This window comes from Oncorhynchus tshawytscha, linkage group LG08, assembly GCF_018296145.1.
Source record: "Oncorhynchus tshawytscha isolate Ot180627B linkage group LG08, Otsh_v2.0, whole genome shotgun sequence".
Taxonomy (NCBI): Eukaryota; Metazoa; Chordata; class Actinopteri; order Salmoniformes; family Salmonidae; genus Oncorhynchus; species Oncorhynchus tshawytscha.
Genome location: NC_056436.1, coordinates 69750345 through 69765247, shown reverse-complemented (window position 1 = coordinate 69765247; position 14903 = coordinate 69750345). Strand labels below are relative to the sequence as shown.

At 44.0% G+C, this 14903-nt stretch overlaps 1 protein-coding gene across 1 annotated transcript in view; it reads left to right on the top strand.

The window, feature by feature from the left end:
- LOC112257031 (AF4/FMR2 family member 2) overlaps positions 1-14903 on the top strand; it is a 336258-nt gene that overhangs the window by 219939 nt on the left and 101416 nt on the right. The window contains exon 10 of the mRNA XM_042326311.1: positions 5659-5696. Coding sequence (XP_042182245.1) covers positions 5659-5696 — 38 coding nt within the window. The remainder of the gene's footprint in view (positions 1-5658; positions 5697-14903) is intronic.

Here is a 14903-nt window from a genome sequence, read left to right as displayed (position 1 = left end):
ATTGTGCTTCTTGGTATTGTTGCCATAGCTATCATCCAAACAGGACCTTTGAGCCGTTGGTAGTTTAATGATAGTTATTACACATTAAAGGCATTATACACAGGGCTCTACTAGTGCTCTACTAACAGTAATACACTCCTATATTTGTGTGTGTGAGTGTGTGTGTGTGTGTGTGTGTGGGGGGGGGGGTCGGTCGCGCATCTCTGTATGTTTATAAGTGGCTTATATCAAATGAGTCCATGGTACATTAGCGTGCTGTCATCGCCTTCAGTACAGCAGCAGTGTCTGTCCCCAAATAAACACACATTAGTCTGCCTGATCCCCTACTTCCTGTTTCATACACAACAACACAGATAAAAAACCAAGCACTTCCCCTCCTTATATAAGCAACAAGGGTCAGCACGCACACACGCGTACACTTCAGTTAACCCCAACAACAACTGCTCCCCGTGCACCAATGACGTGGACATATTTTGGTTGAAGGCAGTCAGTTGTACACCTGACTAGGTATCCTTTTCTCTTCCCTATTTCCCTTCCCTACACGTACACACATACAGCTTCAGTGGATCAGTGTGCTCCGCCACATGTGACTCAGTGCAGAAGAGAGGAAAGATAGAAGGATTATATATTTGATAGAGAAGCAGGAGTGGGTTGGGGAGAAGCTGGAGGGAGCTGGGGCGAAGCAGGAGGGAGCTTGGGAGAAGCTGGAGGGAGCTGGGGAGAAGCTGGAGGGAGCTGGGGTGAAAGAGGAGGGAGCTGGGGAGAAGCTGGAAGGAGCTGGGGAGAAGCTGGAGGGAGCTGGGGAGAAGCTGGAGGGGGCTGGGGAGAAGCAGGAGTGAGCTGGGGAGAAGCAGGAGGGAGCTGGGGAGAAGCAGGAGGGAGCTGGGGAGAAGCAGGAGGGAGCTGGGGAGAAGCTGGAGGGAGCTGGGGAGAAGCAGGGGAGCTGGGGAGAAGCAGGGGGAGCTGGGGAGAAGCAGGAGGGAGCTGGGGAGAAGCAGGAGGGAGCTAGGGAGAAGCAGGATGGGGCTGGGGAGAAGCTGGAGGGAGCTGGGGAGAAGCAAGAGGGAGCTGGGGAGAAGCAAGAGGGAGCTGGGCAGAAGCAGGATGGGGCTGGGGAGAAGCTGGAGGGGAATGAGGAGAAGCCGCAGCAGTCATTTTGTGCCTGTATAGTGCCTATAAAGCAATTAGTATCAGCCCAGGCTCTCTGCCGTCTTTTTCACTCTCTCATCCCTTTCTCTCTCCCCTCTTCTCTCTCCCCATCTCTCTTTTTTTCTCCCTCTCCCTCTCTGTCTCCCTCCCCTTTCTGTCCTTCTCTCAAATCCTTGTGTGTTGCACACAGCCCAGCTCTGGTGCTGTTATGACAATTGACAGAGTAGAAAGGTCAGCTTTGCCCTACCTCAGACAAATCACCTGGCACGGGGGAGTAGGGCTGTGGTCCTCGGGGGGTAGAGGGGGGCCAGGAGGGGGAGGAGGAACATGCTGTGGCCAGACTACCACCTCTGACCTCGCTGTTATTCAGCTACCTGGTACTATTCTTCAGCTTCCTGGTACTATTCATCAGCTACCTGGTACTATTCATCAGCTTCCTGGTACTATTCATCAGCTACCTGGTGCTATTCATCAGCTACCTGGTACTATTCATCAGCTACCTGGTACTATTTATCAGCTACCTGGTACTATTCATCAGCTACCTGGTACTGTTCATCAGCTACCTGGTGCTATTCAATTAGCTACCTGGTACTGTGCATCAGCTTCCTGGTGCTATTTATCAGCTACCTGGTACTATTTATCAGCTACCTGGTACTATTCATCAGCTACCTGGTACTGTTCATCAGCAACCTGGTACTATTCATCAGCTACCTGGTGCTATTAATCAGCTACCTGGTACTATTCATCAGCTACCTGGTACTATTCATCAGCTACCTGGTACTATTCATCAGCTACCTGGTACTATTCATCAGCTACCTGGTACTATTCATCAGCTACCTGGTACTATTCATCAGCTACCTGGTACTATTCATCGCTGACCAACACCTCACACCATTTTGTTACTTTTCCTTTGGGCATTCATTAAAAGTACTTCCTTCCCTCTCCCCTTTGTCTACCGGAACTCACTGGAGATTTTCTGGCTGTGTGTGTATTTTAGAAGAAAAAAATGTATACTCAATTGTGAGAATGTTCCATTGCTCAGTTCAGCAGCAGCACAAAGGAGCATTGAGGACTGTTCTTAATTAGCCAGGGTTTTGTTGCCCAGTTTCTTCAGCAAATACCACAGTGAAAGGGCCAACCAAATGAAAACATTCTCCCCTAAATCAACAGCCATGTTGTCATTCAGATGTCCCGGTGGATTAAGAAGAAATCTAGTCTTCACAAACAGTGGTGTTTTTATTTACGTTAGCTGGCTTTCTCCCTAATGATAAAATAGCTCCCCCTACCCAGAATGAATAGGATACTGCTGTGATCACCATAGATGGAGGGGAAACTAATGGAAGTATTTTGACAAGGGGTATCGAAGTTCAATGACATCATTGAGAAAGAGACACAGACAGAGAAGACACACACAGACAGAGCAGAGACACACACACACAAGACAGAGGAGAGACACACACAGTGACACACATGGAGAGACACATACAGAGAGCCACACAGAGAGACAGAGACACACAGCGAGACACACAGAGAGACTCAGAGACACACAGAGAGACACACAGATAGAGACTCACAGACAGATGAAGGTGGATGGGTGAGTGAAGAGGATTGTTCATCTGATTGATATCTATTTTCTTGGATCATCAAATGCTGATCTAAAGCAAACCTTTATGCCTTCTCATTTTAGCGTGATCTCACAACAGCGCTAATGTCTCTCAATCAGACCACCACAGGTTGAAAACAAAATGAGGGTATACATCACTGTCTGTCTGTTGGAATGATGTGGTGTATCTCTATAGCTGCAGGCAATAAAGTCAATAGAAATGCATCACTCTCTTTGTCTTTTGAATATTGTTGAATTCCTTAAAACATTCATGAAAATCTTGCTTTATGCTGTGTTGCATTCCTCTTGGTGATACAGAAAAGCACTTGATGATCATGTCTGGCCTTTTTAGGCTAATTTGATCATCACCAGCACAGCTCCTCCAGCCCTCCCTTTCTCCTTAGCGATAACCACCCCTTGCGTTTCCCACACAAGTACATGTACACACACACACACACACACACACACACACACACACACACACACACACACACACACACACACACACACACACACACACACACACACACACACACACACAAACAACCCCTAAAATGAATGCCCAAAGTCGCCTCATAAGCATGAAAAAGCTCCAGCAGCCATTTAAACAGTTTGCCAGAGTACAAACTAGCAGCCATGCCCCCAGCTGCGTTGCCTAGCAACCCGGGAATGGGGAAGAAGGATGGAAGCTGCCCAAATCCCTGTGGAGAGGGAAACAGCAGTAAGAGAGCAGTTGACAGATGATCTGACTTGTTTCATCTGATATACTGTGAAGATCACTGGCTGCTTTCATCAATGATAAATGGACTGTACACAGATCAATGGTCACAGCAATAACCTTAGCCTTGCCAGTGTGTTGCTGGGGGCCTGTCTGTGTCTTGGTGGTAGCCTGGACAGGTTGTGGTGGTGGGCCTGTCTGTGTCTTGGTGGTAGCCTGGACAGGTTGTGGTGGTGGGCCTGTCTGTGTCTTGGTGGTAGCCTGGACAGGTTGTGGTGGTGGGCCTGTCTGTGTCTTGGTGGTAGCCTGGACAGGTTGTGGTGGTGGGCCTGTCTGTGTCTTGGTGGTAGCCTGGACAGGTTGTGGTGGTGGGCCTGTTTGTGTCTTGGTGGTAGCCTGGACAGGTTGTGGTGGTGGGCCTGTCTGTGTCTTGGTGGTAGCCTGGACAGGTTGTGGTGGTGGGCCTGTCTGTGTCTTGGTGGTAGCCTGGACAGGTTGTGGTGGTGGGCCTGTCTGTGTCTTGGTGGTAGCCTGGACAGGTTGTGGTGGTGGGCCTGTCTGTGTCTTGGTGGTAGCCTGGACAGGTTGTGGTGGTGGTGGCCAAAAGCTTTACTACTCTGTGCCAAGGGGTTTTATTTGTATACCTTGCTCAAGCACTCTTTAACTTGTCTCTAATCAGCATGTTGTGGGCTACATCACAGTGTGGGCTACATCACAGTGTGGGCTACATCACAGTGTGGGCTACATCACAGTGGGCTACATCACAGTGGGCTACATCACAGTGCGGGCTACATCACAGTGCGGGCTACATCACAGTGCGGGCTACATCACAGTGTGGGCTACATCACAGTGTGGGCTACATCACCGTGCGTGCTACATCACCGTGCAGGCTACATCACTGTGCGGGCTACATCACAGTGTGGGCTACATCGCAGTGTGGGCTACATCACATTGCGGGCTACATCACGGTGTGGGCTACATCACCGTGCGGGCTACATCACAGTGTGGGCTACATCACATTGCGGGCTACTTCACAGTGTGGGCTACATCACATTGCGGGCTACATCACGGTGTGGGCTACATCACATTGCGGGCTACATCACAGTGTGGGCTACATCACGGTGTGGGCTACATCACATTGCGGGCTACATCACGGTGTGGGCTACATCATATTTTCAAGACTATACAAATAGAATAGCAGTGACAGTCCTCTCCATGTGCACCCTTCATTCTGCATGTGGAATTGATTTCCACTGAACTGTCATCGGAGAGGAAACACTTCAATGTTAATTTGTTTGTTACAATGTGTTGTTGTCCTTGTATAGGGAATACATGGGGGAGAGGGGGGTGACAAATCCTCATAGTATTAAATTGCTGTCACCTGTCTGTGCTTCCAATCAGTGTCAGGTGTCAATGATGTAGGTTTAAATCAAATAGCAGTAGGTCTCTAAACCTCTCTCTGCTAATGTAGTAGATCTCTAGAACCTTCTATTCTACTGTAGTAGGTCTCTAAAACCCTCTATTCTACTGTAGTAGGTCTCTAAAACCATCTATTCTACTGTAGTTGATCTCTAAAACCCTCTCTGCTACTGTAGTAGGTCTCTAAAACCATCTACTCTACTGTAGTGGGTCTCTAAAATGATCTATTCTACTGTAGTAGGTCTCTAAAACCCTCACTGCTACTCTAATAGGTCTCTGCTACTTTAGTAGGTCTCTAAAACCCTCTCTGTTAATATGGTAGGCCTCTAAAACCCTCTCTGCTACTGTAGTAGGTCCCTGCTACTCTAGTAGGTCTCTAAAACCCTCTTTGCTACTCTAGTTGGTCTCTAAAAACCCATCCTTAGAAATCACACAGTTGTTTTTTCCTCCAACCAGCATTGATCGAGCGGTTTACGCCTCACTGATCTCTTTAATCATTCACATTCCTCCATTCAAAGAGAAGGGGGGGGGGGTGAACAGACGAAACAGACTACGAGGAAAGTGCGTGTTTGAGTGCCTATCATGATGAGGCTGATTTCTTTCATCCCTGGGCCGGGATCCATCCCTCCTGTTATCCTTCCTCCAGTTTGGGGCTATTTGTGCTGATCTCTCAGTGGTCCAGAGAGATGGGTATCACTATCCATCACATACTGCATGTTCTGTTCTGTACAGCAACTAACGGGACTGTGTTGTGTTACTGTTTTCACAGGCAGCGGAGAAGCCCAAGCCCAGAAGTACACCTCTCAGGTACGTGGCAGATCATGTTGAACTGGCAGCATTGTGTGGAAGTGTCTCTGTAATGCATATTATTGCAATGCATGGTATTGGATGGTTGTACATCCTGTTCTTTGCGTACTGGTTTGCAAATGATCAGTTTTGCACACAGATATGTAATCAGTAACTGTTTATATCACACTTCTTCAGATCATTGCACTGTATAGTTTAATTACATGTATCTTTCTCCAGTGTGTTGTAATTGTAGAGACAAGATTTAGAGTGTGAAGATGAGGTTTATCGTCAGCATATTGAAATTACTACACTGTAGAATTTAACAGAGAGGAAGAAAACAGGCTAAGTATAGAAATGTATAATTGCCTGCCGTATACACAGACACAACTACGAGGTGTGATCCAGTGGCTGTTCTTCATGAATAATAATCGTGTAGAAGAGTAGCACAGAGGATGTACTAAATTTAAATACTGCTAGCATTTTATTTTATCGGTTTAGATATTATATGACCCGCAGGCCTGAAGCAGTTTTTCTCCCCTGTGTGGAGCAGAGCAGAGCTGCGTGGGTTGACACCTTGTCTGGGCTCCCCAGTCTGGGTGCATTAATATGCATGGAGCAGGAGAAGTATGGGTGTTCTATCATCTCTAATCATGGGAGTATTATGGCTGCTGTGTGAATGGGCTCATTAAGGAAGACAGCGTGAAACATGGCCTCCAGCTCTTTCTCAGAAAGTGACTCTGGGAGTGGAGATGCTGCGAGCACTCCCCCGGCCATGCCGCCCCTGGAACAACACACACACACACACACACAGACACACACGCTCGCGCACCTACAGTGCCTTCAGAAATGATTCATTACTCTTAAATTATTTCACTTTTTTTGTGTTACAGACAGATTTCAAAATGGATTAAAAAATAAATAAATCTCACCCATCTACACACAATAACCCATATTGACAAAGTGAAAACATGTTTTTTGCAAATTTTTGCAAATTTATTGGAATATTAAATACAGAAAAAAATGATTTACATAAGGATTCACACACTTGAATCAGTACATGTTAGAATCCCCTTTGGCAGCGATTACAGCTGTGAGTCTCTAAGAGCTTTGCACACCTGGATTGTACAATATTTGCAAATGTTTATTTTTTAATTCTATAAGCTCTGTCAAGTTTGTTGTTGATCCTTGCTAGATAGCCATTTTTCAAGTCTTGCCATAGATTTTTAAGCCAATTTAAGTAAAAACTGTAACTAGACCACTCAGGAACATTCAGTGTTGTCTTGGTAAGCAACTCCAGTGTATATTTGGCTTTGAGTTTTAGGTTATTGTCTTGCTGAAAGGTGAATTTATCTCCAAGTGTCTGTTGGAACCATGTTTTCCTCTTGAATATTTCCTGTGGTTAGCTCCATTCCATTTATTTTTTATCCTGAAAAACTCCCCAGTCCTTAATGATTACAATCATACCCATAACACCACCGTGTTTGAAAATATGAAGACTGGTATTCAGTGATGTGTTGTGTTGGATTTGCCCCCAATTTTCTTTTGCAGTTTTACTTTAGTGCCTTATTGCAAACAGGATGCATGTTTTGGAAAAGTTGTATTCTGTACAGGCTACCTTCTTATCACTCTGTCATTTATGTTACTATTGTGGAGTATCTACAATGTTGTTGATCCATCCTTAGTTTTGTCCTATCACAGCCATTAACCTCTGTAACTGTTTTAAAGTTACCATTGGCCTCATGGTGAAATTCCTGAGCGGTTTCCTTCCTCTCCAGCGACTGAGTTAGGAAGTATGCCTGTATCTTTATAGTGACTGGGTGTATTGATACACCATCCAAAGTGGAATAAATAACTTCACTATGCTCAAAGGTATATTCAATGTCTGCTTCTTTTTAACCCATCTACCAACAGGTGCCCTTCTTTGTGAGGCATTGGAAAACCTCCCTGGTCTTTGTGGTTGAATCTGTGTTTGAAAATCACTGCTCGACTGAGGGACCTAACAGATAATTGTATGTGTGGAGTACAGAGATGCGGTAGTAATTTAAATATGATGTTAAATACTATTAATGCACACAGAATGAGTCCATCCAAATTATTATGTGACTTGTTAAGCACATTTAGACTTACGCACACACACACATACAGTTGAAGTCAGAAGTTTACATACACCTTAGCCAAATACATTTAAACTCACTTTTTCACAATTCCTGACATTTAATCCTCGTAAAAATTCCCTGTCTTAGGTCAGTTAGGATCACCACTTTATTTTAAGAATTTGAAATGTCAGACAAATAGTAGAGAGAATTATTTATTTCAGCTTTTATTTCTTTCATCACATTCCCAGTGGGTCAGAAGTTTACATACACTCAATTAGTATTTGGTTGCTTTGCCTTTAAATTGTTTAATTTGGGTCAAACATAATTTTGGGTAGCCTTCCCACAATAAGTTGGGTGAATTTTGGCCCATTCCTCCTGACAGAGCTGGTGTAACTGAATCAGGTTTCTAGGCCTCCTTGCTTACACACGCTTTTTCAGTTCTGCTCACACATTTTCTATAGGATTGAGCTCAGGGCTTTGTGATGGCCATTCCAATACCTTGACTTTGTTGTCCTTAAACCATTTTGCGACAACTTTGGAAGTGTGCTTGGGGTCAATGTCCATTTGGAAGACCCATTTGCGACCAAGCTTTAACTTCCTGACACTCGTCTTAATATGTTGCTTCACTATATCCACGTAATTGTCCATCCTCATGTTGCCATCTATTTTGTGAAGTGCATCAGTCCATTCTGCAGCAAAGCACCCCCACCGTATGATACTGCCACAATATGCTTCACGGTTGGGATGGTGTTCTTCAGCTTGCAAGTCTCCCCCTTTTTCCTCCAAACATAACGATGGTCATTATGGCCAAACAGTTCTATTTTTGTTTCATCAGACCAGAGGACATTTCTCCAAAAAGTATGATCTTTGTCCCCATGTGCAGTTACAAACCGTAGTCTGGCTTTTTTATGGCGGTTTTGGAGCAGTGGCTTCTTCCTTGCTGAGCGGCCTTTCAGGTTATGTCGATATAGGACTCGTTTTACAGTGGATATAGATACTTTTGTACCTGTTTCATCCAGCATCTTCACAAGGTCCTTTGCTGTTGTTCTGGGATTGATTTGCAATTTTTGCACCAAAGTATGTTCATCTCTAGGAGACTGCGTCTCTCTCTCTAGGAGAATGCGTCTCCTTCCTGAGCGGTATGATGCCTGCGTGGTCCCATGGTGTATATACTTGCGTACTATTGTTTATACATATGAACGTGGTACCTTCAGGCATTTGAAAATTGCTCCCATGGATGAACCAGACTTTTGGAGGTCTACAATTTTAAATACATCCACAGGTACACCTCCAATTTTCTCAAATTATGTCAATTCACCTATCAGAAGCTTCGAAAGCCATAACATCATTTTTTGGAATTCTCCAAGCTGTTTAAAGGCACAGTCAACTTAGTGTATGTAAACTTCTGACCCACTATAATTGTGATACATTGAATTATAAGTGAAATAATCTGTCTGTAAGCAATTGTTGGCAAAATTACTTGTGTCATGCACGAAGTAGATGTCCTAACCGACTTGCCAAAACTATAGTTTGTTAACAAGAAATTTGTGGAGTGGTTGAAAAACGAGTTTTAATGACTCGAACCTAAGTGTACGTAAACTTCTGACTTCAACTGTAAATACCCTGTACATACACACATACACAGAAGAGAGCTACCCACAAGCTACCTCGGACAGCACACTAGTAGTACCCCTAATTCTACACACAACCCCTAACACGGCACACAACCCCTAATTCTACACACAACCTCTAGCACTACACACAACCCCTAATACTACACACAACCCTTAACACTTCACACACACCCTAATACTACGCACAACCCCAATACTACACACAACCCCAATACTACACACAAACCCTAATATTCCAGACAACCCCTAACATTACACACAACCCCTAATTCTACACAGGAATCTCTAAAACTATACACAACCCCTGACACTACACACAACCCCTATCATTACACACTACCCCATAACACTACACGCAGCCCCTAGCTCTACACACAACCCCTAACATGACACAGAATCCCTAAAACTACACACAACCCCTAACACTACACACAACCCCTAACACTACATACAACCCCATAACACTACACACAGTCCCTAATACTACACACAACCTTTAGCACTACACACAACCCCATAACACTACACACAGTCCCTAATACTACACACAACCTTTAGCACTACACACAACCTCTAGCACTACACACAACCCCTAATACTCAACACAACCCCATAACACTACACGCAGCCCCTAGCTCTATCCACAACCCCTAACATTACACACAACCCATAACACTACACACAACCTTTAGCACTACACACAACCCATAATACTACACACAACCCCGAAAATTACACACAACCCCTAATACTACACACAACCCCTAGCACTACACACAATCCATAATACTACACACAACCGCTAACATTACACACAACCCCTAATACTACACACAACCCCTAGCACTACACACAACCCCTAGCACTACACACAACCCCTAACACCAAACACAAACCGATATTACTACACACAACCCCTAATACTACACACAACCCCTAATACTACTCACAACCCCTATCACTACACACAACCCATAATAGTACACACAACCCTAGCACTACACACAACCCCTAACACTACACACAATCCCTAACACTACATACAAACCCTTGCACTACACACAACCCCTAACACTACACACAATCCCTAACACTACACACAACCCTAACACTACACACAACCCCTAACACTACACACAATCCCTAACACTACACACAACCCCTAACACTACACACAACCCTAACACTACACACAACCCCTAACACTACACACAACCCCTAGCACTACACACAACCCCTATCATTACACACAACCTCTAGCACTACACAACCCCTATCATTACACACAACCTCTAGCACTACACACAACCCCTATCATTACACACAACCCCTAGCACTACACACAACCCCTAGCACTACACACAACCCATAATAGTACACACAACCCCTAGCACTACACACAACCCTAACACTACACACAATCCCTAACACTACATACAACCCCTTGCACTACACACAACCCCTAACACTACACACAATCCCTAACACTACACACAACCCCTAACACTACACACAACCCCTAACACTACACACAATCCCTAACACTACACACAACCCCTAACACTACACACAACCCCTAACACTACACACAACCCCTAACACTACACACAACCCCTAGCACTACACACAACCCCTATCATTACACACAACCTCTAGCACTACACACAACCCCTATCATTACACACAACCTCTAGCACTACACACAACCCCTATCATTACACACAACCCCTAGCACTACTAGCAACCCCTAATACTACACACAACCCCTAATACTACACACAACCCCTAATACTACACACAGCCCCTTGCACTACACACAACCCAATATTACTACACACAACCCCTAGCACTACACACAACCCCTAATACTACACACAACCCCTAGCACTACACACAACCCCTAATACTACACACAACCCCTAACACTACACACAACCCCTAATACTACACACAGCCCCTTGCACTACACACAACCCCTAATACTACACACAACCCCTATCATTACACACAACCTTCAGCACTACACATAACCAGTAATACTACACACAACCCCTAACACTACACACAACCCCTAACACTACACACAACCTCTAGCACTACACACAACCCCTATCACTACACACAACCAGTAATAATACACACAACCCCTGTCATTACACACAACCCCTAGCACTACACACAACCCGATATTACTACACACAAACCAATATTACTACACACAACGCCTAGCACTACACACAACCCCTAATACTACACACAACCCCTATCATTATACACAACCCTTAGCACTAGACACATCCAGTAATACTACACACAACCCCTAGCACTACACACAACCCCTTGCACTACACACACGCCCTAACACAACACACAAGCCCTAACATTACACACAACCCCTAGCACTACACACAACCCCTTGCACTCTACTCAACCCCTTGCACTACACACACGCCCTAACACTACACACAACCCCTAGCACTACACACAGCCCCTAGCACTACACACAACCCCTTGTACTACACACACGCCCTAACACTACACACAACCCCTAACACTACACACAACCAGTACTACTATACACAACCCCTAATACTACACACAACCCTTAGCACTACACACAACCAGTAATACTATACACAACCCCTAACACTACACACAACCCCTAACACTATACACAACCCCTTGCACTACACACAACCCCTAACACTACACACAACCCCTAACATTACACACAACCCCTGACGCTACACACAACCCCTGACGCTACACACAACCCCTACATGCAGCCCCTCATCACGAAACCCGCCCCTTACCTTATAAGAGCACAGATACAGGGTACAGATACTCATTCTGCTCCCAGAATCCATTATCCAACAGACCTTTCATCCCCCTGAGTTGTGCACAGGGTTCAAATTCTACAGTACCATTCATGTGTGTAATGTGTGTATACACCCAGGCTCCCACCAAGAGGAACAATATTATTGAATGCATTCACTGATAAATTATACAAGTTTAGGCTATTTAAAGAGGTGATCATTGCTAGATTTTCCTCAGCCAAATGACAGTATATTATAGTGATGGTGGTGGTTTGTTTACAACCTGGAAGAGCTGATGAACATTGATTTGTGGTGCAGATCGAATGTAGAGGTCACCTGCTGGGAGAAAAATATATATAGACTTCTTTATACATACTGTTTTGTCCCTCTTCTCTTTAATTATATTCGCCATTTTAATACACATATAAAGATGAATTAATGTGTGACATCAAACTGAAGTGTTTTGAATAGATCCATACTTTAAAACCTCTTAAGAATCCAACCTTTTTTTTCAATTCTCGCTGAAAATGACATACCCAAATCTAACTGCCTACAACTCAGGCCCTGAAGCAAGGATATGCATATTCTTGGTACCATTTGAAAGGAAACACTTCGAAGTTTGTTGAAATTTGAAATTAATATAGGATAATATAACACAATAGATCTGGTCAAAGATAATACAAAGGAAAAACCGTTATTTTGTATTTTTTTGTACCATCGTATTTGAAATGCAAGAGAATGGCCATAATGTATTTTTCCACCCCAGGTGCAATTTAGATTTTGGCCACTAAATGGCAGCAGTGTATGTGCAATGTTTTAGACTGATCCAATGAACCATTGTATTTCTACTCAAACTTTTGTATGAAGACTGACCAAATGTGCCTCATTTGTTTAACTTAATTTAATAACTTTTCATGTTCAAAATTGTGCACTCTCCTCAAACAATAGCATGGTATTATTTCACTGTAATAGCTACTGTAAATTGGACATTGCAGTTAGATTAACAAGAATTTAAGCTTTCTGCCAATATCAGATATGTCAATGTGCTAGGAAATTGTCTTGTTTACTTACAACCTCATGTTAATCACATTAGCCTACGTTAGCGCAAACGTCCCGTGGAAAGGACACCGATCCCGAATTAAAAGCCATGCAGTTCTCTGGCTCTGAACACACTGACTGACTGACTGACTGACTGACTGACTGTGACTATAACTGGGGAAAGCCTTTAGGCAGATGCTGCTTTACTAGCTATTGTAGTTGTTTTTGTTTTTGCTATCTGACAGGGCTTCTATTGTGCTCTTCTGCTGTACGCTTGTGTGCCCTGTTGCCAGGGGGCACAGGGGGGCAGTGCCCCAGCTGAGGAATGTGCCTATTAAAATCTCTCCTTCAGATGATTCCTGGGCTGAGGGCTCTTCACAGATCATGGTTGTGCCAGCTCTCAGGATCAACCAACTGGCATAGCCATGGCCACACATGGGGATTGGCACGGCCCCCTTCTCAGAGTATGATTGCTGATTTTGGATCAGTTTAGCTTTTTAGCTCATAATAAATAAGATTACATGAACTGGGCAGAGCTGATCCTAGATCAGCACTCTTACTCTGAGACTATTTGTAAATACAGGCCTAGGTCTCAGGTCACTACTCTCAGCAGTACAGAGTCTCGGAGACAGTAGACACTAGACACAGGATCCAGAAGAGCATAGATCCCTTCTCTCTCACTCCCTGGGGGGGCAGTCAAAGCAGCAAGCACAGCCTATTTACATCACCAAATGTGACATATCACCATGTGTTGTTAAGAGCTGCATGTCCCTTATTAAGACATATTCGACAGGACCCTTTCAGTAAATGTGATTAGCTTTGGCGAAAGGCCATTCACTGATAAACACTATCCCGTGGAAGTGCTATTGACATGTGGTGAGGAGGAATTAGCAGCGATTCAAACCTGCGGTGTGATGCATAACCCTACACTGTTAACAGTGTAAATACATCAGGCAGTGGAACCACACAGTAATAGTGTGGTTTTCTGTAGACCTCATTTCTTTGAAGATGATGTGTAACTACTAGTTCTTAGTCATTAACTGAAATGTTGGTTATTTTTCGGTTTTTAAACAACTTATTGCCAGACATCGGTTCAATTATTTGAATTCCATTTGCTGTCATTTTCTTGTGAGCTACATGCACAGTTCCTTTAGTGAATCATCAGATCAAGCCCGAACACTGCAATGTAGTAGGGAGTTGTAGTTTCTAACAGGCTAATTGTAACGGTTTTCTTTAGGTGAAGTAGAGGCGGACCAAAATGCAGCGTGATTGTTATTCATGTTTTTTAATGAAGAAAACTATACATGAATAAACTAACAAAAACAATAAACGTGAGAAAACCTAAACAGCCTATCTGGTGACAACAAACACAAAGACAGGAACAATCACCCACAAAACACTCAAAGAATATGGCTGCCTAAATATGGTTCCCAATCAGAGACAACGATAAACACCTGCCTCTGATTGAGAACCACTCCAGACAGCCATAGACTTACCTAGAAAATCCCACTAAGCCACAATCCCAATACATATGAAAAAAACCCAAGACAAAACACACCACATACAAAACCCATGTCACACCCTGGCCTGACCAAATTAATAAAGAAAACACAAAATACTAAGACCAGGGCGTGACACTAA